The 27,473-nt window shown below is 43.9% G+C and overlaps 1 protein-coding gene across 1 annotated transcript in view; it reads right to left on the bottom strand.

Moving 5' to 3' along the window:
• The window catches only part of ZNF827 (zinc finger protein 827), a 165,725-nt gene extending 139,971 nt beyond the window's left edge, over window positions 1-25,754 (bottom strand). The window contains 1 exon segment of the mRNA XM_054717698.1: window positions 25,218-25,754. Coding sequence (XP_054573673.1) covers window positions 25,218-25,260 — 43 coding nt within the window. The 5' untranslated portion in view covers window positions 25,261-25,754.
• Between the last annotated feature and the right edge of the window lie 1,719 nt (window positions 25,755-27,473).

The raw sequence follows: 27,473 nt of genomic DNA, 5'->3' as shown, positions 1-27,473 counted from the left end.
CCCGGGGAAGCCTCTCAACAGCTAATGTAAATAGCTTCCTTCTAAATACATTATTTTTAACCTCCAGATAGGAAGCGATTTCCGTGGCTAATTTTGCAACAACCTCTGCGTCTCGCAGCCAGGTTCACACTCGTTCCTGTCAGCTTTACACAACGGTCTGTTTTTGTGTTTTTCACTTTGAATCAGAAACTCAAAGAATTAAGAATAGAAATGGTGCAATTACAGAATGAAAATACGCTGAATAAATTTTGTTTCCATGCAGCAGCAATTTCTCCTTTGGGGGAAACACAACAAAATTCTGCTACCTAACACATTTATTTATAATTCCGTTCCCAAGTAGAAACTCAGTAACTCAATATCCACAACTCTTGCTGCATTTTTTTTTTTCCAACTCACTTCCTTTTCGGTGTGAGAGTTATAATCAGATGCATTTATTTGGACCAATACTAATCTAAGATCCTCATTCAGAAAGATCGGACAGAAGGAAAAAACATAAGAAAGAGATTTCTATTCGTTTTCGTGCCTTTTGGCTGAGGTTAAAGCAAGTAGAAATGGGAGGCTAAAACCCCCACTTCTGTGTCTACCCATAAACCACTCCCACCAGCCGGTGCACAGGAATCTACCAGCAGGTTTGGAAGAGAGCAGGCTCAACCAAAATTTCCATGCAGTTTTAAACAGCATTTATTGGTTTGTAAAGTTTAAGGAGCTGTGCATGAAAGTCATTAGCAAAACCAATGCTAATAATTGTTTTCATGCAACAAACATTTACTGAGCATTTACTATGTTCAAGAAACAGTCCTCTGCAACAAGGACACTCGGAGGTACAGCAGTCTCTGGCCCAACAGGTTATAATCCACAGGAGTGCGAGGCTTGCCCAATCCTAGGACGCACAAAGCAACAGGGCAAGGGTTGTGTGTGCACAGAAGAGGGTGCGATTAATCCCAGTGATGCAGGTGGCTATGAAAACAGACCTCGAAGGATGGAGATCTCAACAGATGATATTGGAATTCACTAAGAAGTGGGCTTGCTCCTTGCAAACCATCAAACCGGAAATAGTCCAGCCATTGAGAAAGCTAATATCTAGGTGATAATTGTTGGATAAATCAATGTAAAGAAAAAGTTTTTCTATTCCTAATTCTTTGCGTTTTAAAAAGACACCGTCCATTGATTTGCTAAGGGCAGATTTTATCAATCATCTTACTATGCTTACTAGTTGGGAAACCATTGGCTTACAAAGACCAGAGGCAGGACCAAGAGTTAGTCATTTTGCACTCCTGCTCAATGCCCTGCCCATAGCAGGGATAGTATTAGGGCTCCTGTGGTTGTAACGGCTACCAGGAAGGCAGGAAGCCATGGCTGATGTCCTCAGTCTCTTATCAAACAGAGAGGGGCACAAAGAGTTACTAGCAGCAGGAGGATGTCAAAGCACCCTCAAGGCACTCTCTCATTTGCCAGTAGTCTCTTCCCTCAGAGCTTAGCCTCATCCTCTCCTTTCCTTTCCTAGGAGGCTGACAACCTGGCTACACAGGTTCTGGACTTTCACTCTCAGTGACTTACCAATGGAGAAAGGTCCTTCCCCTCTGATTGGCCTGTGAGAGGTCATGTTCCGCTCCCTGGTCCTATCACTGAAGCCAGGGGGTGGGTTCTACAATTGGCTTAATGTGGGTCACAGAAGAAAGGAGAAGGAAAGAGGCACCAGGAAGACAAAAGCAGTGACCTCTGTAATGTTTAATAAAGGTTGAGTATGCTGCATGTCAGGCTGTTCAGAACCAATTTTATAATTTTAAGCATAAAACATATCCTCACTTAGGCTGGTTTTACCTGCCAAGTTTTAAATTGTCCCTTTGTAGCTTGAGAGCTTTAGCACATTTCCCACCGCCCCCACGCCCCTACACATCAGTTCTGCCCGAACCTAAGAGACCTCTCAGGGGTCGGGGCTCCAAGCCCACAGTCTGAGTTAAACGCACTAATCGCTCCACAGGACAAAGCCTCAGAGATCACAGTTATTGAAACATCGATGCCCAGGGCACCCAACAGCTTTCTGTGTGGCCAGGAAGAAAATTTAAGAACTGCTAGTTATTTAAAACTGCCAGGGTGGAGAAGACAGCCAGATTCCTGTCCCCAGTCCAGCTGGGGAAAAGGTGCCATGAGGGCATGGGGCAGTGGCAGGGAGTCTGGGGAGGACGAGTGCCCGCAGCTGAGAGCGCAGGGAGGGCTCCTGGGTCCTGATGAGCATTTTGCACACAGCAATGTTTTCAAATTGTTGTTTTAAAATGTCCACGAGTAAAAGAGAGGTAACAAAAATGAACACATCACTACTTGTCTTCAACGTGAGTTGCAAACAGTATCTGAGCCAGTTTTAATATTCTCATATAAAGCTACTTATTAGTCAGATCTTCCAGTGGCCAAGGAACTACTCAGACTCCTCCATCAAACTGCCCATCTCAACATCAAAGGCAACTCCTCCATACTTACTATTGCTTAGGCCCAAATCCCTGCAGTCAGCCTTTACTCTTCTCTCACTGTTACACTCCACATCTAATTCCTTTGCAAATCTGGTTGATTCTACTTTCAATACACATTCCAAATCTTGTCGTTTTTCACCATTTCTACCACTGCAACCCTGATATATAGCACTACCATCTTCACTTGGACTGTGGCAGTAACCTTCCAACTGGACCCCTTACTCACGATTCTTGGCCAGCAGCCATAAGCTTTCAAAAATATGTCAACCCAGCTGGCGTGTCTCAAGCGTGTCTCAGTGGTTGAGCATCGACCTATGAACCAGGTCACAGTTCGATTCCCAGTCAGGGCACATGTCTGGGTTGTGGGCTCAGGCTCGGTCCCCAGTGTGGGGTATGCAGGAGGCAGCTGATCAGTGATTCTCTCTCATCATTGATGTTTCTTTCTCTCTCTCTCTCTCTTTCTCTCTCTTCCTCCCTCTCCTTCTCCCTCCCTCTCTCCCTCCCTTTCTGAAATAAGTAAAAATATATTGTTTAAAAAGTCAGGTTCCACTACTGTCATCAGTGGTTTCCATGTCTCTCAGAAAAACATCCAATGCCTTTACCTTGACCTCAAGGCTCTATATAATCTATATCCCTCTGAGCTCATCTCCTATATAAAGCAGGCTCCTGCTTCAGGACCTTTGCACTTGCTGTTTCCTTTGCCTGAAATCCTTTTTACCACCCCCCCCCCCCCCCAAAGTAGCCACATGGTTGATTCCCTTATTTCTTGAAGTCTCCCCTCAAACATCACTGTGTATTAAAATAAAAGCTCCATGAGAGAGAGGGTTTTGTAGTTTGCTGCTATTTCCTTAGCACTTAGAATTGTACCAAACAGAGAGCAGATGCTCAATTATTATTTAAATGTATGAATAAACAAGAAGAATGGGCTTAATCAACAGAAAGGTAGCACTTAGTACTGGAAATGAGAACTATTTTCAAAATTACAAATGATAATTCTATTTTTCTCATGTGAGTCAAACACGGAAAAGGAAAAGAGAGTCTGTTTTGCAAACTTTCCTACCAAAGGCTACCTAGTGGCCAAGAACAGTGAATTGCACCCCAGGGGAAGACAGGACTGAAGCTGATGCCCCCTCCAGGGAACCCCAAATTTCTTTTGAGTTTTAGTTTAACATTTGAAGGTACTTCTGCATTCTATACCATAGCTATGCTTGTCCTTACTTAATAATATGGGGGTGTTTCTCACAAACCAGGTGGGGAGATTTATTCTCAGGGACGGGGCACCATGTTTCTCTGGATGCCCACCTGCCTTGGAGAAACATGTACCCTATTTGGAGAAGCAAGAATGCATGAAAAGTACTTGGCACAATGTCAAAGCTCAATAAAGGATGGCTGTCATTGTTACTATGAGAAGACAGATAGTCCTAGTGCTATTACCCCCATTTCAGAGAGGAAAGTTGAAGCACAGAGGATAACTTCCCAGGCTGCACAAATGATCTGCAGGATATCAAGAACTGTAGTCCTATCTGTTGTGTTTGTTATGTGAATCATTTTACAGACAGAAATGCCTTGGAGATCTAGACCATATGGCTCATCTCTAAGCAGAGGCTGAGAAAGGGCCAGCGATTTGACCAAGTCCCATTAGCTGATGTACAGGCACAAGTCAGGACTGCAGCTCAGATGCCCCAATCCAAAGGCCAGTGCTTCCACTACTAACTCAGGATGTAATCATCATTAAGTGGATGAATGGATTCTAGAACAAGGCTGGAACATAATGGGCTCCCAATGAACATTTGTCGAATAGATGAACAATTCTGCATAAAGCACTGAAAATATAGCTTCTATACGCAGGTATATTTTAACATGCATAAGCAAAGTTGATCCTCACAATAATTTTATATGGCAGACCATCTCTCCTCATTTTACAGACCAGGAAACCAAGGTACCAAAAGGTTAATAGCCTACCTAACATAAACATTTACTGAGTGACAAAGCCAGGTTCAAACCCAAATCTTCAGAACGTCTAAGAGAACATGAGTAGCTTGACAAAAAGAGTAATTTTTCAAATAACCAAAAAATACCAAAGTGCCATCAACATTTTAAAATTTCATTTTGATGGGCTTTAAAAATGCAGACACACCCAACCATGATGTGTTAAACATGATTATTATGTTTATAATACACAGATGTGTCTTGGAGGCTCCTGGGACTTTTCAGCAGCTTGCCCCCATATTAAGTGGCCCCAAGCTCCTGTGTTTTAAGTTACTGTTCCTACTTTAATAGTCCTTTTGCCCTCTTTTTCTCTATTATGCCCTATGCAGAGCCCCTTCCTTCTACATGTACGGCTTTCTGTCTGCCACAGCTGAGATAACCATCACCAGGCTTACTAACACTGTGTGCAAACTAAGGATGAAAACCTAGTGTCATGAGTTGAACTGTGTCCCTCCAAAAGAGGGTGAAGACCAAACCCAGGAACCTGTGAATCTGACCTTATTTGGAAATAGGGTCTTTGCAGATGAGGTCATTAGGGTGAGCCTGCATCCAGTAGGACTGTTGTCCTCATAAAGGGGACATTTAGACACAGAGTCAGACAGACACACGGGGACAACGTGAAGATTGGAGTTATGCTGTCACAAGCCCAGGAGCTGCCAGCGGCAGGGACAGTGGCCTGCAGCAGGTCGCTCCTCAGGATCTTCAGAAGGAGCTCGCCCTGCTGACACCTTCATCTTGGATTTCTGGCCTCCAGGACAGAGAGACAATAAACTTCTGTCGAGTAGTTTAGAATCTGTTTGAAGTCCCCCAGTCTGTGGTGCTTTGTTATAGCAGCCCCAGAAAACAAATATGCTTAAGTTTAAATAAAGGCCTAAGGCTTTTTTTCTGGGTTTATTCGCCTCTGGATTCTAAACTGTAGTTTTTGTTTAAGTTGATTATTATTGTATAAAACTGGCCACACTGCTGCTTGGAGTGAAGTCCTCCGTGGCTGGAAGGATGATGAGCTGACGAATAGGCTATTTTTGCCCATCTCTAAACTTTAGCCAACTTTCTTTCAAATAAAAGACTTTGAAAAAGATGTTAAGCAAGATAGTCTTTTATTAGAGCTACTTAAAAATCTCCAAACAATATATATATATTCATCACCACATATGTTGTAGCAAATTAATAAGAAAGGGGCAGTTCAATATATAGCACGAACACACTGGCCTAAATCTAGAGACCAAATACTGGTTAATCCACGGATTGAGCACTTGCTCCCTCACCCTTTCATGCACCTCCATGTAACAAAAAGCATATAGAATCTGTCCCCTCAAGCAATCAGAAGTAAATTTACCATGGCCACCATGGCGTTATCAGAAAAATAGTCTGCTAAGGCTGATAAATCGGTCGATTATCTGCTTCCTTGACTTTTATTTCCTCTTGTATAAATGTTTTCATCCCACCATTACCAATACCTGTTATAAGATGAACAATAAATTACTAAGCTACTGAAGTCACCAGGAAATGCTTAATAGATCAAAAAAGAACTTAACAACAACAACAAAAAGCCCTAATAACATAATAATGCATTCTGTAGTCTAAGAACAGCATGCTATCGGGAGAAAAATGGCTACTTATTGAAAGCGTAGAGTATGCATACAATGAGACATTCCTTCCTGGGCACAATTACCAACCACTGACATCATGCACCTTGTCATGAAACACTTCGTGGTCATCATCATTCACCTGCCAATGGAAAATTTCACACAGTGAGTCCTTTATTTACTAAAAATACGTGTATATCCAAAAAGCAAAGTGCCCTGGGGGATAAGAGATTTAGCAAGGGAGAGGAGGTGAAATTGCCTTTTATTTAGTGATTAAATACATAGAAAACAAAAGCTGCAGAAGAAAGGGGACGAGCTCCCCACCCCCCACATATTCGGAGAAGGATATTGGTGCTTTGGAACTGTGAACGTTTTTTTTTGGTTATGTACAAGAATCTGTGACACCAAAGGAGACTGATTACGAGGACAACCCTAATTCAAAGTTAACTTCCAACAGTGATTTAGGCCAACAATGTTAACCTTCACTCTGACCAGGCTTTGCGCCAGGGCTGCTATCAAGTGGTCCAATGTATTCTGATTGGTTGTCTCCTTCCAAGGGCCGGGGTACCCTGAAATCTGGCTCTGTTTTCTAGTGGTCTGTCTTCAAGAGCGATGCTCCGGAGAAGCAGCCATTCCACTGTCCAAGAAAGCTCCATGTTTCTGGAAGCACACGGAGTGGTCAGGAGGGTAATCGCTCTACTGCTGCTTCAGATGAAAGCTCAACCCCAAGGTAAATGCTCAAAAAGATAAATAAAAAGTCCCTCTGGCATTGCATATGCATGCCCCAAAGTGACCATTTCTTGGGAGTGACCTCTTATATCATTGGGACATCCGTTCCTCTTCCTAACTTTCGGGGTCTAGCAAATGCCCTGATGCTGTACTTGAACACACCACTTCCTTTCCATCTTACAGAACTGTCTGCAGTTCTCCGCAGCCACGTCTGCCACACAGTGTAAGAACTTAGCTGGCTAGCCTATCCTCCACCAAAAACGTGTACTGGAAAAGGAGGATGCAAACGTATTGGGCAATTTAAAGAAGTTCATTTGAGAATACAAGTTTGAAAAGCCTTTTGATATAAATGTGCTCAATTTCTCAGGTTTGGTTGTAAACCTACATGTTTTGAAATTCTTTAGAGAAAGTAAAATTCTTTGAGTGTTTCATGGTGCTATCAGCAGAGGTGTGCCCTGTAAAGCAGGGTCAGCAGTCTTTTTCTATGAAAGGCCAGATAGTAAATATTTTAGGCTTTGTGGGGCACATACAGTCTCTGTCCCATATTCTTTGTTCTTTGGTTGTTGTTTTTGTTGCTTTTTTTAAAAAAAAAATAACACACAACAACCTTTGGAAAATGTTAAAACCATTCTAAGCTCAAGGGGCTACACAAAAACAGGCCATAGTTTGCTGACCCCCGCTCTAAAGAATAGGTGCTTTTCTTTGTAATAAAAGCAGAATGGTGCTTTAAAACAGTATTGGAAATTCAGATACATGGCAACAAGTTTCATCATCACCTTCTTAGTGCAGCCACTTGTGTGAGTCACTAAGCACCTTGGTGCCTCTGTTTCGTGACCTACACGATGAAGTGTTAGAACAGATCGGTGATTTACAAAACAAACCTCAAGGAGCCCTCATGGCTCTATAGATCCATCCCTACTTCCCACCTTCGCGCACACCTCATCAGCCCAGAGGCTTGGATCTCGTCTACATATTGGAGCTCTCCATAAAGGCAAGGCTTCCACTATTTATTTTAGTTTAGTTTAAATTTTGAAAAACACTCTATTGGATGACTGCAGAAATTCTTCTGGTGCTAACCCTCTGCGAATCCAGTATTAGATTATTGATGTCTTTGCAATCACTTTATTGGGACATGTCAAGGAAATAGAAAATGATGTAAAATCTTATATTGAAATATTTAAGGAAAGAGAAACAAAAGCAAGAAATATGTTTTTCTAGAGGCCATTTAGATGTGTAGAAATCTACCAGATAAGCATATCAGAGTTCCCAAGCCCCACCTCTGTTATGACAGAGAGTTCATTCTTGCCCCTCTCGGGTAAGAGCTGTGGGGAAAGCAGGATGGTTTCACAGTGGAAGAAGCCCTGCACTGAGACTCGAAGACCTGGGTTCTAGTCTGAATTTAGAACTTACCAACTACAGAAGTCCTGATGTTTATTTAACAAAAACCGGAGAGCCTACTAAATACTAACCCACAGAATGGGAGTTAGGAGGACAGCAATGAACCAGACAGATGTGGAACACTCTGCCCCCATTACTCGGATCCCTCATCCATAAAGTACGGTCAGGTCATAGCACCTGCTCCTTCTCCCATCCACAGGTGGTCCTGCAGAGATGGCAAAACAACTGTAAACTACAAAGCACAGGCCACATAAACCAGAAAAAGTACAGATTCTTCTCCTTTTAAGTACATGCAATATATGCAACTTCAAGCACTTCCCAATTTGATAAAATAAGATCACAGAAGTTTCAGCACCAGACACTCCCACTCAAACCCTACTCTTCCTCCCCACAGACCCACCTGACATCTCAAAGCCTTTCTCTTCTTTATAGAATAGGATGCTGATACCTGCAATTTCACAGGGTAATTGTGAAGGCAAAATCAGAATTATGTATGCAAAGCACCTCACACAGAGTTAGCACTTAGTAAATAGTTTCCCCTTTCCCTCCCTCCCAGGCACGTAGAAATCTCAGATGAAAGAATACTTTAAGTAGTAGGGCTTACCTCAAAATTGCTGCTATTGCTACCCAGCTCTATATCATAATCACCTCAACCAAAGAGGACAGGAAACTTCTAGCTGTTATGACCATGGAATCCAGATGTGGAATATGCCCAGTCATCAGGAAAATCTTACAGTCTTGGCACAGTTTGAGGACAGAGAGAGAGCAACAGCCAATAGCTGAGGGGAAGCTCTGCAGTCTGGAATGTGCCACAGACTTCCAACCACAGAAGTTCTCTCGCACTGAGACTGTGGTATCCCCCTGTGGTGGAGGCCATGGCCTCTGCTCTTCTCGGCAAGTCTCCCCCAGGAGCACATGACTTTCTCCAGTCATCTCTAGGCCACATCCAAGTGAATGTCTGTGGCACCATTCATCACCCCTATCCAGCCCAGTTGTACAAATTAGGCAAACCGTGTTCTCATTTCTGACAGAGGTAGACAGCAGGAGATGTTCTCCAAAGTCTTTTCTACCCCTAAAACTTTCTAATTCTGTGACCCATTTTTAACTTCAACCATTCATTCATTCATTCAACAGTGTTTAGGGACTACCTCCTATCTCTTTGATTCTGTGATCCGTTCTTAATTTCTCCTTCCATTTATTTAACAATATTTACTGGCCATCTCTTATACACCAGGTACTGTTATGTGCAAGGATATACAAAAATAAGTAAGAAATAGTCCACACCCTTAAGAAGTTCACAGTCAATGAGGACACAGATGAATGAGTTATTTTTAATGCAGTATGGGAGGTGTTATGAGCAACCTATGGGAACCAGAGGAGGGGATGGCTACTAGTAAGTGGTACAATGATAGGTGAGGAGGGGAAGCAAGAAGGCTTCTCAGAGAACTGAGTGTTGAAGGATAAGTAGAAGGTTATCAGGCAAATCAGATGGGTTAAAGGCATCCCAGAAATAGAGAAAAGAATATAGGCATGGTGGTTTGCAAAACAGATAATTCAATATGAATGAAATACAGAATGTACAGAAGGGCGGAAGAAAGGGGGCTCAGATGATGAAGTATCTGTCTACATTTTACTAAGAATAGCACACTTGATCCTTTTAAGACATGTCTAAAAGATCCTAAATAAGTATTATCTGGATTACATGAGTGTTTTAGAAAGACTACTGTGAAGACTGGATCACAGAGGCCCAGTGGGAGGCGAAGGGGAGGGAGGTGAGACTGAGGCAAAAAAAAATCTCAATTTTTATGGGAGAAAATAATAGCAAAAACTGAAGCAGTGTTAGGGAGTGGGCACAGTGAATTCTAGAGATATTCTGGAAGTAGAATCACTCAGACTTGGTGATCAATTTGATGCGGGAGGAAAGGAAGAGGACGGCATCTAGGATTGTGCCCAGGTTTCTGTCTTGGGTGAGGGGGTTAATGGCTGATGAGAATAGCAAGCAACCCAGCAAGAGAACACAGAGGACCAGGAATATTCTTGGCTTGCCAGGCCTGAAAACTGTAACCATCTCGTATATGCAACTATGCACCCTCCAAGATAAATCCTGCTGGACACGTGGTGTCCACTGGAGGTCTCCTCTAACCAGGGTACTGGGAGGTCATAGGATAAACATGGCGCATCTTTACAGACCAACAGTGTCACACACGTTTGTGGAGAAGAAAAGTAACTTAACTGATGAGTTTATTTGAAAACATGACTTGTATTTTAAAACAGATATAGAGTAAAATGCACATTTTTCATCCTAATTTACAGACAGAAAAGGACTTCTTCAAAGAAACCTCACGGAAGCGGAAAACCCTGGTGAGGCTAAGGGGTTCCTGTCTTCAGAGTTCTCTCCTCCTTTTCCGTTCTTCAGTGAAAATATTCACGATGTGGTGTATTATAATATTATCAAGTAAAACTGAAGAAATACAAACATAGAGACTTGACATTTCCATTCCTATGTAGACAGGTTAGTTGTTTCTCTAAGTGTGGTCTGTGGACCCCTATGGTCCACAGGAAGCCACAAGATCAAAACGTATTAACATCAAGATGTTATTTGTCCTTTTCACTCTGTTGACATTTACACTGATGATGCTAAAGCAATGGTGGGTAAAATGCTGACACCTTAGCTCGAATTAAGGTGGTTGCACCAAATCATACTAGTCATCGTTGTGTTCGCCACCACCACATACTCACAGTAAACACACACAGAGAAAACAAAATAACCTGACCAGTTTGACTTACCAATGTCTTTGAGGAAGCAGCAGTAAAAATTACTAATTTTATTAAAGACTGACTCTTGAGTGAGCATCCTTTCCATATTATACGATGTAATGAAATGTATGCATAAAGCACTTCTGCCATTACTGAAGCCTGGTGGTAATGAGAGTTGAGTTGGGAGCTGACCTTGCCACTTTTTTTCACGAGGTATCACTTTTAATTGAAAGAATAACTGACAAACTATGGTCATTCAAATTTGGGTATTTGGCAGACTATTTCTTGGAAATGAATAAAGTAAGGCTGAAACTTGAAGGAAAAATTGACAGTACTTGCAGCCAATGACAAAATTCAATCTCTCTAGCATGAATTAAATTTTGGAAAACCCATATCCTGCACTGTGAACTTGACAGCTTCCCTATACAGACTTTTCAAGTAAGATCAGTGTTGATGTTAATAAATTTTTTTACTATTGTGTAATGAAATATGTCAACATTTGGTAGGTCTACATAACTCAATGAACCAATATATTTCAAATGACCAATGTATGATGATCCATTCGAAGTCAAGATAGACCAGTAGATTTTAATGTAATGGAATACAAAAAGTTCACTGAAATTGTTTCATATTTCACATTACAACTAAGTTTATAAAGCTACCTCTTTTTTGAGTCTTGGCACAGTGGCAAAGGATCAAAGAATAGCCATAATTATCTGAAAAGGCTATTACATAGCTATGTGAAGCCGGATTTTCTTCATATACCCCATCCAAAACAACAAGTCACAATTGACTGAATGCCGCGGCAGAGATGAGAATCTAGTTGTCTTCTATTAAGCCAGACATCCAAGAAATTTGCAAAAATATAAAATAATGCCACTCTTCTCACTAAATATTTTTTGGAAAAATGAAATTTTTAAATAAAAATATGCTATTTATAGTTAACATTAAATGGTTTATAATAATTATTTTAATAATAAAAATATTTAATTTCTTAGTTATAACCTCTAATTTGTTATATAGGTACAATGCATATACAAAAAAGCTCTTTGCAGTCCTCACTAACTTTTAGAAGGCCCTAAGATCAAGATGTCTGAGAACTAGTGTCAGAGAAATTTACCCTCAGGCCAAAGTGATATATATGTGCATGTTCATAGCAACACTGTTCCTCACAGCAAAAAAAGGGAAATAAACCACACATCCAATGTGGTAGATTTGAACAGTACAATACTAGAGAGCAGTGGAAATGAATGCATCATAGCCACATGCATCAACATGGACAAATCTCACAAAGATAAGTCAAATGAAAAACCAAGGTGCAGAGTGCATGCTGTATGCTACCAATTTTATAAATTTCAAAGACAAGCCAAACTAAAATAACAAAGCTATTGAGAAAAAAACAATGGAAACAATAAACAGAACATTTAAGAAAATGGGAACAGGTAGCAGAAGAGTACAGGACAAGTTGGATTGTGTTGGAATTTTTAGATTGGGTGATAACATTCACAGATGTTACTTTAACCATTATGTTTCATTATATATGTATGCATGTCAGCTACATTATTGTTTGTGAATAACACATACTTTACAACCTTCTAAGGGAGCTTCCCTTGCCAAAGGAACCCAAAGAGGTAAGGAAGGGCCAAAGAGGGGTAGGGCAAGCTCTGGCAGAGGGTCTGCAGCACTGGCCTCAGAGAAGTCCATCACTCGGGCAGGTCTCTTCCACGGACACCGAGGGAGGTTGTATCCACTGCCATCCATCTGGTTTGGTTTTTCAACAGCCCTCCCTACTTAAAAATGCCATTTCTCCCTTCATCCTCTATTTTATATTTTTATCACAAGGAAAGAAACTACCACATTTCACAGATAATTTTGTGTTGTATCCAAACCACTAAATTTAGCCATCATAATCTCTTATCACCAGAGCCAGCTCCTACTATATTTTTCCTACCTTCTATCCTTACATCACCAGTATGACTCCCCTGGTTCCATAAAGTTTCTCTCTTAGTGTCTCCTGCATACTTTTGATCTATTTCAATCTCTTCTGGCTAAAGCCATTTCTTCTGTTTGGAATCTTCTCCCTCTCTTCTCGGGATCTAAATCCATAATTTCCTCGGGGATGCTTTAAGTATCACTCCTCTCCAAAAACCTATTACCCATCACTCTTAATCCGAGTTGCCTCGAATATTTACACAGCTGATTCCTATTATATTGTTTCATACTTGTTGGCATATTGATTTGTACTTATCCTCTGTGATTGTTTTGTGTCAACATTTGAAAGAACAGTCAGCAGAGATTGCATCCTCAAAACTTTTTCGTAATGAATGAGCACCAAGTAAAGCTACAACTCTCAGCCAATCAAATCCTCACTGCTCTAACGGTGACAACACGAGGGTTGACATACACCCTTATTCTCAAAAGGCTTTCAATTCATTTTATTGAGGTAAGTTTTCTCCTGCTGTAGGAAAAGATTTCCCACTTTATAATAAAACCCAAGAAAAGCAGCATTTGCTTTATTGAATTCTTTTTCATAATTTTAAACAACTTTAGAATTCAACATTTCTCCTCCCTATCCCACCAGTCATTACTTGAAGTCCTTAGAAAATCATCCTTGGCAGGTGGTTGAGCCAGCTTCTTAGTGAACACAAGATCTTCTGTTTCATTTGGGAGCAGTTTTACTTATTAGACAGGCCTTGACTTAAGAAAGCAAAGTTATCTTCTCTATAACTTCTACTGTACTGGTCCTAATCTCTGTTTTCTGTTCAGCATTTGTAAATCTATGAAAATGCTTTTGAAGCTGAATTTTAATTGTTTGTTTCCATCTCTTTTTCCACACACTTGTCTCTGAGCTCCTTGAGAGCAAGGACTCATTTGCTCACTTCAGCTCTACAGACCCCTAGGCCCTGGCACAGAAGCACTCAGTTACTCCTGCATGAATGAATCAATGAATCAGTCAAGTACCAGTTATTGGATACAAGCTGAGAATTTAGATTGAACAATTCAGAGTAAGTTTCTCCCCTTTTTCACTTGATAGAACTTCATATATTTAAGTGTAGTTGCCATGCATGGTTTTTCTCCACTCTAATGCTTATCTTCAAATTTAGCACTCCCAATTGCCTCAATAATTGATTCCTCATATGATGATTTCAAGAGCTCACACATTCTAGTTGCCTTCCTTCTGATGAGTACTTTATCAATTTCCCCCCTTTTAATCAGGACACCCAATCTGGGCTTCAATATTACACATGTGATCTAATCAGTTTACAAGACTTGGTTTTGAATTTAGTACTTAAGTTAACTCATCCAACTCTGCTAAAATACATCCATTCTTCAAATAAAAGTTGAATTTTAAATGTTGCTTGATGATGCATAGTGATTATCTCTGGGATATTTCCCATTTTAATTTAAACATTCCTACATAGCTTTCATTATTTATACTAAGCAGGTACTGCTTTTTTTTTTTTTCATTAAAAAGCCAATACAGATTTTTTAAAAATAAACTGGTAAACCAAATTAATACCTGTGATTTGTATGGTTTCAGCCTTATGGAGTACACTTAACTCGTATTTTAAATACTTGTACTTATTTATTTTCATTTACATACATTTCCTCACCTATCAACAAGTATTCAAGTAGCCACTGGTATACAGAACTTGAAACTATCTAGATTATGAAATTTCTCTCTTCCTATAAATGTCAGAAAGAAGCTCACTATAATTTGATTTCCCTCTTTCTTAAGGTCAGATTAAAACCCAGTCAGTTATTATTTGAGGTCTGCTTTCCCCTCGAAGGGAGAAATCAGAATGCACGTTTCAGGAATATCTCCTAAAGCAGAAGGTGTCTCCCACTTCGCTCCCTCCCAAGTACAGCTGTGTTTCACGGTCTAGAGGGCTGTTGGGTTAATTAACAAATAGGGCCAAACAAGCACAGATCAGAAAACAACTCATAATTCTAGGCCATTACACAAGGCAGTGGTCTCCGTACGGAGCACGTAATTCAGACCCCGGACAGTGCCATTGCATGTGACTCTAGTCTATTGCCCTCTGCTCAGTCTGAAGTCAAAATCCGTCTCTGAGGAAGAAATGTCATTGCTGTCACAAGTTTTCGTGAATCAGAGCAGTGTGCTCCACCAGCACCTAAGGGGTCCTCCTGTACAGTGGAGGGTCTCCAAGAGGAGGTGCAGCTGGGGAAGGCCTGTCCCTCAGGTTGTGGGACCCCATGAAGATTTCACAGACCTCAGAGATGCAATGGGCCTCAAGAGACGGTCCCTCCAGTCCTTGCCAGCGCTGACCCTGGTGCCACGGGCTCAATTTTTACTTCTGTCCAATTGGTTAGAGGAGCCCTTCCCTGTCTGCCTCATAGACAAATAACATTGGTGAAAATGCTTTGTGAGCAATGAAGCATAATATAAATACAGAATGCGGATAATGTACTATTATCCATTTTACAACATGGCACTACATCAGCACAGAGAGGTGAAGTGACTTGCCCAAGGTCACAAAGCTAGTGAGAAACTCTAATGTTTGTGGTGGGAGAGGGGGACAGACCAGACTGGAGGCTGTGTCTCATGACGAGTGCTAGTCCTTCCCTAAGCCTCTGGTTTCCAATCGGGAATCCATTATTCAGGTCCATGAGCTATTTTTAGGATTTTAAGAGTCTAACAAATTATTGTTAATAAGCGGCCCAGGCTCAACCTTACGTCTTTCTTTTTGGCTGAAATGGCATTAACCCAGGGTGGGTAATCTGGGAGTCCTCCGACGTGTGTTCAGGAGTCCTCAACCCTGACTATCCATTAGGATCACCCGGGGAGCTTTAAAAGAATGCCCATACCCAGGCTCCACTTTGGGCTAATGAAATTTAAATCTCTGGGGGTGTTTGCATTTTTTTTTAAATCTCCCAGTTGATTCTAATGTGCAGTCAGGGTTGAGAACCACTGGGTTGGGCTGATGTGATCAGAAACTGATAGGAAGCAATAATTGTCTGTGATTAATCACACAGTGCCATTAAAGCAATCCTAGTGAGGACCTTAGTCGAAATGAATTCACACCTCGTGTGTATCAATGTGGCTGGCATTTATTGCACACACATTTTGTGCCAGGCACGAGTATAATATAAATATCTATATGTATGAACTCACTTAGTTGCGATACAACCTACAATGCTTCCCCATTTTACAGATGAGAAGCAGGCAGCGAACTGCAGTAACTTGCCAAGGTCACGGCTACAAGGTGGTGCAGCCAGGATGTAACTCATGCATCTGGTACCAGGATCTTAATCCCATATACTTACTGCTTCTTGGTACAGACACAGAATGTGGTTTACAATGCCTTAGCCTTGGTGATGAATTAAAATACAGAATATTGGGGAATGTAAGACAGTTTCTAATCCAAATGCCTGCAGAGGCCAGAAGGTAAGACACACAAGGGAGACGGGCAGGTGTACGTGCAGATGGGGACAGGCGGCAGAGGGGTAGGAACTGTGGCAGACTGACGAACACATGCCCGGGGAAGGGAGACAGCCGCCACCGGCTGCAGCAGATTGCTGCCATGTGGGGAGGTGGGCCCACTGCTGCTGGCTCTTCCAAGTTTTCAAAAGAAGCTAAAATTTTTATTTTTATGTGAAACTGCCCATTTCCAAATGCTTTCTCAAGCTTTTCAACATACATCCACAGGCCACTAGCTAGTGACCGCTGATATGATCTATCTCACACACACAGCACACACACAAACACACACATACACACACCTCTCAATCCTTCATCTTGGATTGGTTTTCTACAGTTAGAAACAGCACACCATGCCTTTTTTCCTTCATGCAAAATTTCAACTGTTATCTACACAACACATGGAAAAACCAATATAAATCCCCCCCCCCCCCCGGTAATTTTAATCAGTGGACTAACTGTTGAATAACTAAATAAATAAACATTTATTAAATACCTAGTCTCTCATTTGAATCTCACTGTAAGACTGTGAACATGGATTTACTACCCTCACTTTACAGGACAACCCAGTCATAATTCGCATGATTACTATACAATTTAGGTACAAATCATATACACAGGAACACGTTCTGATAGTAAAAGTCTAATGTAATACTGCTGGCCTATGAAACAAGTATTAGTCAAGCCCTATTATAACAGCCTTATAAAAGAAGTTTACCATGCCATATTATTCCTCATCACCCCAATTAGATATATGGAAAATGAAAAAAATAAAAAACCCAGAAGTCATCAAAAAGGTCTGGGTCAGAAATGACTGTAGTTTAATCACAATCTAAGCCAATAGAAACCTATTTCATATACTTAATAATAGCTCCTTCTTCTTGAACTCCTGCAGTGCAGCAGGAACCAATTAGGCATGGTTTGTATGTGTACATAATATTGATATTTATATAAGTATTCGATCAATCCTTGCAATAACCCCATGATATAGGAACTATTGCCACTATTGAAAGATGAGGAAAACAGAGGACAGGGAAGCTAAGCAATTTGCCCAAAGTCACCCCGTTAGTTAGTGGCAGAGCTGGGATCTGAACAGCCTGGCTCCAGAGTCTGTCCACTGGACCACCACACCATGCATTTAAAAAGCATGTGAGTCTCTGGTTTTACTAAGTGGGACCATATACAGTAGACACAGTGAAAAGAGGGTGAAGTCACATTATATTTTCTCTCTCCCGCTGCAAAACAGAAGCTTTCTAAAATCCACCACCAGACAACCTAGGACCCTAGCACTATATAATGTTAGAAAAATCTATCCCCTACACAAGTACAGTAGCTTGTTTTGAAAGCCCAGAGAAGCAGAGCGCAGCTGATCATGTAAAAGTCCATTCCCCTGGCCCTCTCTGGTCCCTCCAGAAGGCCAGCTTCTCCAGAGCACGCAAAATAGTTCACCCTGAGATCCCACCTCTCTCTCACTCCTTGCCTTTTTTCCTTCACTGCACACTTCTAAGGGGTTCTAACCATTTTTCTGAACCATGTAGAAATTGCCGCAAAGAGAGATAGGTATCATTTTAGGGTCAGCTTTTTCAGGCCCAAGCCTTGGAGAAGGCCCATGCATTTCTTCCTTGCTGGTACAGAGCACTGGGCTGAATTGGGACTTTCTTTAGAAACAGAAGCAAAGAGTACCTACGCCTTAGTCATTTCAGAACTCTAGAAACAGAACTTGAGTGGTGGAGGGTGTTTTTTCATAAGAAGGGAATGGCCGGCTGGAAACAATATCCTTTTTAGGCGCACGGAATCTGCTGCATTGAACAGAACCCTGGGTCAGCCTGTGAAAAGCAGAGTTGCTACAGGCCACATGCTGATCTCACACGGTGGGCGTGTATCACTGCACACTTTATAAAATTAGCCACAGTGCAGCCTCTGTGTGTGTCTGTGTGTGTACGCAGTGAAGCTGACTTTGAGCAAATAAACAGCAATCTGCACCCATGCAGCTAAAGTCTGATTTCAATTTATGAAACCACCTTGCAGCTACAGCAATTCTGTCCCAAGGTAGGTCCCTGGGGAATGAGAAGAGTCATCTGAGAGGCCCTTGCTTCAGCACCTAGTCATACTCTATTCTCGCATATCATAAAAATGCCATTTACAGACAGAGGATAGAAATGCAAAACTTGCTCCTAAACAGAAGGGGAAGGCAGCTAGAAACTTCAGCCCACCAAATCTTCTTAGCAATTTCTAAGGTCTGTGCTTTGTACATTAGTTTCTTATGAAACATGACAAAAGAAATTTCAGCTACGACGAACCATAAAGTATTTGTACACTTGGTCCTATGAGTTACTGAGCTACACCTAGCAAAGGAAGAAACAGAAAAGAATGCATCAAAACAGGACCCAGTACCTTCATTTACATCTATATCTCTAAAATGTGACTCTAGAGCACCTTAATTAAGCCAGAATAGTAATGAAATCTGATGGGGGATGGGGGGGGAACCAGCCACATGTCCTTACCATAACTAGGCCTGATCTGGATTTATTTCCGATAAGAGAAAACTCAAAATCTATTCTTTCACCACAAAGCCCATGGTCTTGTAAAACCTTACGCTAGAAAGCCTTTAACGCCCCCAAAAGTCCTATTTTGTAGGTCACACTCTCATTATCTTGTTCTGGGATCAGTCTGATGAAATTATAGAGAATGACTAATGCATCACTCGGAATGGAGAGATCAGCTCCAGCTTGGTGTCTGTGTTTCTGTCCTCCTCTCCTAATGCACCCAGCAGTGATTTTTAAAGAACAGAGAGGCAGGATGAGGCAACTTCAGCAAGAAAAGCTGCGATGCACTGAATTAACTTACCCTCAGGAAGATGCTGCCCTTTCTTTAGCTTCCACGGATGCATTACGGACCAGTCACAGAAACCAAGGGAGCTTTGTACACCTTGGCAATTTGGGCTCCACCACCATTTCCTTCACACCTTGGCACCTTTTGAGTCCAAAGACACCACTTTGCATATAAATGACCAGAGTCAGTGATACTCGATGTGGTTTTTCTCTTTGGTGAAACTAAACTCATTCGGACAGGACCTGAACCCAAACTACTGGGATTAGCAAATAAGCTAGTTTAGCAACCCAGCCGGGCGCCATACATTTCGAATCCAATCTTTCCTACGAGGACATTTTGACATTAATAGGACTCCTTGTATTTTAAACCAACTTTTGACCCCAGGAGAAGCCTGCCTGGTTACTCCAACACAACACCATCCCTTGGGTATTTCCACGGCCTTTGTCCATCTAGTTTTATAAGCCTCGAAAGACAGCGATTTTCCACACCTCTCTTGGAACTCTCCTAATAGAGGCCATTCAAAGACTCTAAAACTCCAAATGCACAACGAGCTCTAACCCTGGCCGAAAGCTGTCCAGTTCCTATTTCTCCAGCATGATTTATTAACACTTTGTGCGGGAGGCTTGTCAACGCACAGCAGCCGTGTCATCCCCAGGGCGAGATGGCAGCACGTAGATAAATTAAAAATCAATTTTTTTATTAGAAACTATTTTGAAGCATTAGAAGGAATGTGATTTTGAGCTATCTTTCTTATTTTAACAGGAAAGCTCAATGGACCCTACTTACTGTATTAGGAATATATGGATTTCTTTTTAGGAGAACAAATAGCCATTATTGCCCAGTATCAACTCAGCCTGCTACGAGGCACCTCAGAATCATTAGCTCTGGCTGACAGGAGCAGTGAAATACTTTACTACTTCAGATTTGACAATTTTCCCTGTGGTTCCTGTTATAGTTATAAGGTATGGCCTCAACACTGAAAAAAATTAATAAGTAGAAAAAAGAGTTAGTTTTTCTACCTTTCTCTTCCATCAGACATATAAAGACTCCTAAAAATATAAAAACAAGGGATCCGGTTGCTTGCCAGTCATTTTGCTTCCCAATTTTACTAGATTCCCAATTTTACTAGAAAGCAAGGGAGAATTTTAAAAGTTTTGTTAATGAAGAGCACAATAACCTGTTCTGGTCTTAACCCACAACAGAGTAAACAATGAAAATACTAGACTAACAAAACAACCGTTTTATTAACTTTTCCTTTGTGCGTCCCCTTGAGCACGGCATCAGGCTGATTTCCACTGGTAAACAGAATAGGATGTAAACTCATACACATTTCTGGTAAGTTGAAGCCAATGAGGAAAACTTGAAAGTGCAGATGGCATCAACGGAAAAAGGATTTACAGATGCAACCAACACAGGAGAAAGCCCTTCCTTACCCTTTCCCTCAGTTTGTGATCCCCAATGTAATGCACTGAGCCCCAGCCTGGCCAAAAGTCACAGACAGTATCAGTTTCTCTCTGTTCCTCTTTCTTAGGCTGACATTTTTAAGCTATGCAGTTCGGGATTCTGCGAAAGATAAGCACATGGTATAGCTCCAAGGACCTCTAGGATAGTTTTTGGACATAGTATTGGACCTTGTAAATGGAAAGAACTTTTATAAAAGAGCCATCAACAGCAGCAGCAGAGTCACAGTTAAATCCCAAAATGATAATGACCACTCTAGGCCAAGAAATAAAGGCTTTTTAAAGCCACTTCTCCAAAATAATTTAGGTTTAACAACCTTTGTTGGGGGTCACCTCCAAAAGCTAGGTTATAACTTCTTTTTCATTTTTAGCCGGTAGGATCACCATTCAACTCTATAGAACAGGACTTTTTGTTTTTCTGCATATGTAAGAGGCTCATATAACTTCTCTCTCTCTCTCTCTCTCTCTCTCTCTCTTCAGAGGCCCAGGAGGAAATGACTGTGTAGAATTTTAAATCAGAAACCTAACGCTTAGGTTAGTAGTGTCAGGTTAAAGGCTCGCCCATCCCCAAAGCTAATTCAGTTCTGAACAGTCCCATGGGTGTTCAGTTGAACAGAAGGAGCTAGGAAACCTTAGCAGGCCGAAGCCCAGCCTGGGGAATTGCTGGGACTCGGTGCCAGGGGCCGAGGCTCACCCCAGACTTGGTATCAGATAATACCAAGTGCTAGTCTGGACTTCCAGGACTAATCTACTCGAGGGTGGAACTTCCAGGTTCCCTGGTGTCTGTGCTGTGGAGTAGGACAGTGGCCTTTGTACAGCCACACTGCGCCTGGCTGGTGTAGATTTAGTAACAGGAAAATAGATTCAACACAGAGAAAGAGTCTATTCGCAGCAATTACGTATGGGAGGTGCAGAGACAAGGCAGGGGTCCTCGGATAAAGTGGAAAGTATTCCAAATTTTCTAGAGATTCCGATTTCACAAGTTTCTTTTTCTTCTTCTTCTTCTTCTTCTTTTTTTTTTTTGTATTCTAACTTGAACTTCTTAAATGTGTGTTTATAGGTTCTCTAGATTCTTAAAACCTTATATCAACAGTGGCTGTTCACCACTTTTGTATTTCCTCAGAAGGGCTCTTGGGTTTCAAAAGCAATTTTCCCTACCTAATTTCCCCTCCAAACCTCCCCCACCCTCCAAATTACACACACATCAGTCCTTCTAGGGTCAAATTTTAAATCTGCCCTTAGATAACTCCTTAAAACCTTGGGATGACTTCTTTGATCCCCAGACTAACTAAATTTTAACTTTGAAACAAAACAGTTCTCCAGGGAAAGAAAAATCCTTCTTCCACACACATAAGCAAACAATAAAGAATTTAGCCTTAGAACCAGGATTTTAGGACTACAATTATTTTCTACATTAAATACCAATTAACACTATCTACCAAAGTCAATATTTGTTACTTCTCCACAAACTGCAAGTTTCTTCAAGACTCATCGGCACTTAGCAAGCCTTGGGTTACTGAATTGCAAAATACACCATTTGCCCAGAAATGTGTCTTAGTCCCAATGCAAATTGCTTATAAAACATGTGTAAAGCATGCTTTAAACAAGCAGCACACACCCACAGAAATCCATTCAATGCAAAGGTAAGTGAAAAAGCTTCTCAAATTAGGCTCCCCTTTACAAACTGGAGGGACATTTACAGTATCTCCGAAGCTAATTGCTTCTTACTTCAGTAAAAGTGGCTTTATGTGACTAGAAGAGAGAGTTGATTTTTTTTTTTTTTTTTAGTGCATAACAGTATTCAATTAGAGAACAGGGTGGGAGAGCCCACTCTTAAAATATAACTTAATCACCAGGCACCAGCGCGCAGAAGAGGTCCAAGCACACGAGCTAAAATGGAGCCTGAATTTCCTCTCAGACTGAAAGGGTAGTTGCAGGAGGTCAGGGTCAAGGTCACCAGCAGGGCAGGCTGCAGCTGCCCGACCGCGCTGCACACAACAGAGAGAAGGCGGTCCATCTCCGTCACTGCCTAAACAGATAAATCCCTTCTCCTCTCCTACCCTGCCTCTAACCTCGCCAACATTTTTTTTTTTTTTTTTTTTAAGCAGGAGGAGACGAGAAGAAAGGAAAATGACCAAATAACCTCACCGCCCTGGTCTTTCGCACACAAACTCATCAGCTCCCAAAGTTGCCATCTAAGGGCAAGTTCGCAGAGAGCACTGAAGCCCATTTTGTCCGGGCAGGGCAAGCCTCCCCCCCCCCGACCCCGCGGGGAGTCCTGCCTCCTCTCCTTCCCTCCGCACACCCCTGCCCCCGGCCCCCCGCAAAAGAGCTGGGAACTGGGGCCGGCCGGCCATGTGCACGCACACACTCTGCCACCAACTGCTGCGAGTTTTTCTGTGAATCGCAGCGCAGAGCCTCCCAACTCGCCCTCCCCGACTCCGCCGCCTTCTCTTTCCTCGCACGAAATTCCCCTACACACGCAGCCGCTTGCGAGCGATTTTATGTGCATATATATTACATATGTGATATTATCCTCAGAACCTCTAGCGGGCAGGCGAAGAAAGGACTGCACAGGGGCATTTTTTTTTTTTTTAAAGGAAGGGGGGGGGGGGGGGAAAGCACAACCCAAGCTCTGTGCGCCGACTCCAGCGCGCCGGGAAGGGGAAAGAAAAGAGGAATGTTTGCGGAGAGGGCTGCCCGCAAGTGCCCTTGCCCGCCACTTGGGCCGCGGCCCGGGTGACACGGAGCCGCGGGGGCGCCCGGCCCGAGCCACACGCGCCCCCTGCCCGTCCCCGGGGCCAGCACCGCCGCGGCTATTTCGCGAGGGGGAGATCGATCGCGCTGCCTGTCTGCAGCGGAAACGCACACGCTCACACACAGCCGGAGCCCGAGACACCATAACCTTAACCCTTCCCCCACCCTCCGTGAACTTCAGGTGACCGACCACGTCGGCCTGACACCCGGGCCGCCGGGCGCTCCGACTCCGCTCCCGCCCCCGGCCCGGGTTTTGCAGGCTCGGACTCCGAGCAGCGCCAAACCGCCGAGAGAGGGGAGCAGCGCGGGAGGGGGGGAGAGAAGAGAAATTGACCCTCCGTCTCCCCGACCCCTCCCTCTGGCGCCTCCGGCGTCCCCTCCTCCCCGTCACCCCGCCCCACGCTGCTCCCCTGCCCCCTCCTCCCTGCATTCAAGGAGCCGGGCGGCCCCGGGGGATATTTTTAGTCGCTTCTTTCTCCTTCACTTTTAGCTTTAGCAGCATCTCCGAACACTCAGAGCGGAGAAAGATCGGGGGGTGGGGGCTGGAGAGGGAGTGGGGGAAAAGTTAGGAGTCTCGCAAAGAAAAGCCGGAGAGAGGGCGGAGAGGGGCCGGGGTGCGGGTGGAGGGGGGGAAGGGGACCGGGCCGTGCCGGCGGGTGTGCGCCTCCAGTTGCTGTGTGTGGCTGCAGCCGGGGAGGGCTGGGATGCACTTTAGTCCTGGACTCTGCACAGCTCGCGGGGAAGCGGGGGGGTCTGAGCGCCCGAGTCTCGCCCGGCTCCGTCTGCTCCGACTGACCCCGCATTTTATTGCGGCCAGGAGCCCTGCTCCTCCCCTCCCCTCCGCTCTGCAGGGACCTCGCGCGCCGCGAGCCGCCCTGCCTCCTGCCTCCGCCTCGGCGCAGCTCCCGCACCCCACATCCGCCCGCCGCTGCCCGGCCTCGCCCCCCGCCCCGCGCCCCGGCTCGCCCCTTCGCCTCGGCGCCGCGGGACCGGCCGCCCCGCGGCGCGTGTGGACTGTGTGTTTGTGTGCGGTGCCCCCACACCCTCCCCAGCCGCTCCCGCCTCGCCCGCCCGCCCCCGACTCCCCTCCTCCGCCGCCGCCTCCTCCACCTCCGCCTCCTCCGGCTCCTGCCCCAGCCGCCGCCGCCGCCGGCTCCGGGGCCGACCCACCCCGGCGCAACCTTTAGCCGGAGACGGACCTCTCCCCGGATCCCGTACCCGCGGGCGGCCGCGCGCCCTCGCCCCGACACCCTCCAAACGCCATGTCACGGCCCCCCGGCCCTCCGCGCACCCCGACCCCCGCACCCTCAGGCACTGGGATCCACCGGGAATTTTTTTTTTTTTTAAAGATTCCAACCTCTCCCACCTCCCCTCCACCCCCCGATTAACACACACACACACGCACACACACACACACACACACACACACACAAAACCCGGCATCCACACTACTCCCCTCCTCCTCCTCCGGCCCCCTCCCCCCAGCAACCCGGAGTGAGGAGGGGGAGGGGAGGGAAAGGGGGGAAAAGCTCGATCTCAAGGAAAAAAAAAAAAAAAGAGGGGGGCTGAGAGAAAGAAAGAAAAAGAGAGAGAGAGAATAGAAAGGGCACGGGGCTGATCATCACCAACATGGCTGCCTCGGCAGAGACCTAAACGAGGAGTAACCCGGGCTGTGTCTTTGTCAGTTTCACCTCTGTAACCCTAAACTAACGCCGAAAACAACGGAGGAGGCTGCGGAGGGGAAAGGGGAGAGGCAGGGCGAGAAAATGGCACGAGAGGAGGTGGAGAAGGGATGACTTACGTGAGGGAAGGCGCTTGGGCTGCTCCTGCTTCCTCCTGGGCATTTTCCCCCTTTTCTCACATTCTCCTCCTTGGTTAATGGGAGATCAAATAAACCCCCGTGGGGGCCGAGAGGCAGACACGGGCAGGAGCGGGGAGGTGGCTGGGGGGCGGGCGGGCGGGCAGGGGGAAACCCCTTCTCTCCGGTGTGTACAATGGGTTGAAGCTTGTTTCCTGGAGCCAGAAGAGGGGTTTTCTTCTTTTCTTTCCTTTCTCTCTCTCTCTCTCTCTCTTTTTTTTTTTTAATTTTTTTGGTCGTGCACCTGGCTTGTCCCCCGAGCGTAATATTCTTCAATGGAAACGGATCTGATAGGTGTGAGTGTGTGTGGGTCCCGGGCTCGCGCGTGTGATGGGAGGCACGAATAAATGAGCGCCGGTGCGGCGGTGTCTATGGCCGCGCGCTGTGTCTCCGAGCCCCTAACACTAATGTCGGGATCAAAGGGCAGCGGCGGCGGCAGCACAGCTCACAGCTCGCTCTCGCTCTCTCTCTCTCTCTCTCTCCCTCGCTCTCTCTCTCTCCTCTCGCGCGCTCTCTCTCTCTCTCTCTTTCTCTGTCACACACACACTCACACACACGGAGGCACAGACTGAGGGAAAGAGCGAGAGAGCTAGACACACACACACACACACACACACACACACACACACACACACACACGCAGCAAAGAGGAAGGTGCCCTAAGGCTCCCAGGGCGGACTCAGCCAGGGATTTGCAGCCGCTCAGTGTGGAAAGAATGGGGGACGCGCGCGCGGGGGTGGGATGGAGTTCTTCGAATTTATCCCGCTAAGTCGCCAGATCGAGGGAGGGAGGGCGGGGGGAGGAAAGTTTTTCCCCACTCTTGAAACGATTGCTGCATTATCCTTACTGGTTTTTAAAAAGGGAAATAGATTTGCCTCTTAACTTTCTTTTGTTTATTAAACTGCATGCTCTTCTGCACAGAATTCTTCAGGGTGTTGTCCCTTCAAAGAATGGCTCTCTTGCCCCATCCCCTTAAGCCTCTGGAGGTGACAGTCTCCCATATACTCTTAAAAACATTCTAATAAAAATAATGTTTTTTTAAAAAAAAAAACTAAAAAGATAACATATGGTGAGATCAATAAGTCGGTTGATGGAATAAGTGCCCCGTTGTGGAGTGTCCAGTGGAGTTGAAACTGGAAAATGCTGCCTAAATGACAATTACAGCTTCTTGACAAAGGGTGGGGGGGAGGGGGGCGGGGGATAAGATTAGGTCACCCCTGATGGTTGGCTTAACTGCTACATGATACTCCTACAGTGCACACAGCAATTTTGACTTCTGAAATTTACCTTTTTCCCTATTATAATTCAGGTATATGAAGCTTACACTGAAGCAATTCCAGTTTGCATTATGAGCCCAGCATAGCCGTTTTCATTAACTGATACATATTTTCATTACTTTACAAATCACACATCTTTCTTCAAAGAGAGACATGAAGGGGAAAATAGAATAGGATGGGTCTCACTCTAGCACAAAAGGTACTTGGTGAAAGAGGACTGTTCTCTTTGTGACTTGGAGTCGTTTGGATAAAAGTTCACTCAGAGGTTGTTAATTATTTAAACTCCAAAACCTGCTACTATAATTGAAGTAAAAATGGTCTGAAGAAGAGTTGTTTCATAAAACTCTCTTTGTAAGAGGAAACTTTGAACTTAAGCAGAATACATTATATGTCATGAGTCAGATGCAGCTACAAAAAAAATAAAAAGGTGCATTATTTAAGTACGTCTTCCCTTTTTAGCTTTTTAAAAACTCTGACTCATCATCTCATTATGTTAAATATTTTCTTACCAATTTTAAAATAGACTTTTTTTTTTATCAAAGAAGTTGGAGGCACGGGGAATGTACAAAACATTAAAATGACACTTATAAGCTTACATGGATAGCTAACGTCTCTTTGAAGTTCTGACTTAATTCTCACAACTCAAGTGGTGTTAAAGACAGCCACGCGGCTTAAAGCCCTATTGTACCCCTTCAAAAATAACAGCAAGGCTTTATATTGCACACTTTTATTAGAGAAGCTTAAAAGTGTTGTATCTCCCCAAAGATGTTTTTTTCATTAATAATGAAAATCTCAGGATGACACCCTCCCTGACCACTCCCTAGAAAGATCCAGCTTCCCAAAGACAAGCAATGCCATCTGAAGCAGGTATTGAAACACCTGCTTGAGTTCAATCTAAAACCAATGCAGAAAAACAGTCAAG

This window comes from Eptesicus fuscus, chromosome 6 (assembly GCF_027574615.1).
Source record: "Eptesicus fuscus isolate TK198812 chromosome 6, DD_ASM_mEF_20220401, whole genome shotgun sequence".
Classification (NCBI taxonomy): Eukaryota; Metazoa; Chordata; class Mammalia; order Chiroptera; family Vespertilionidae; genus Eptesicus; species Eptesicus fuscus.
The sequence above is the reverse complement of the archived record's forward strand: the minus strand, read 5'-3'. Positions and strand labels throughout refer to the sequence as shown.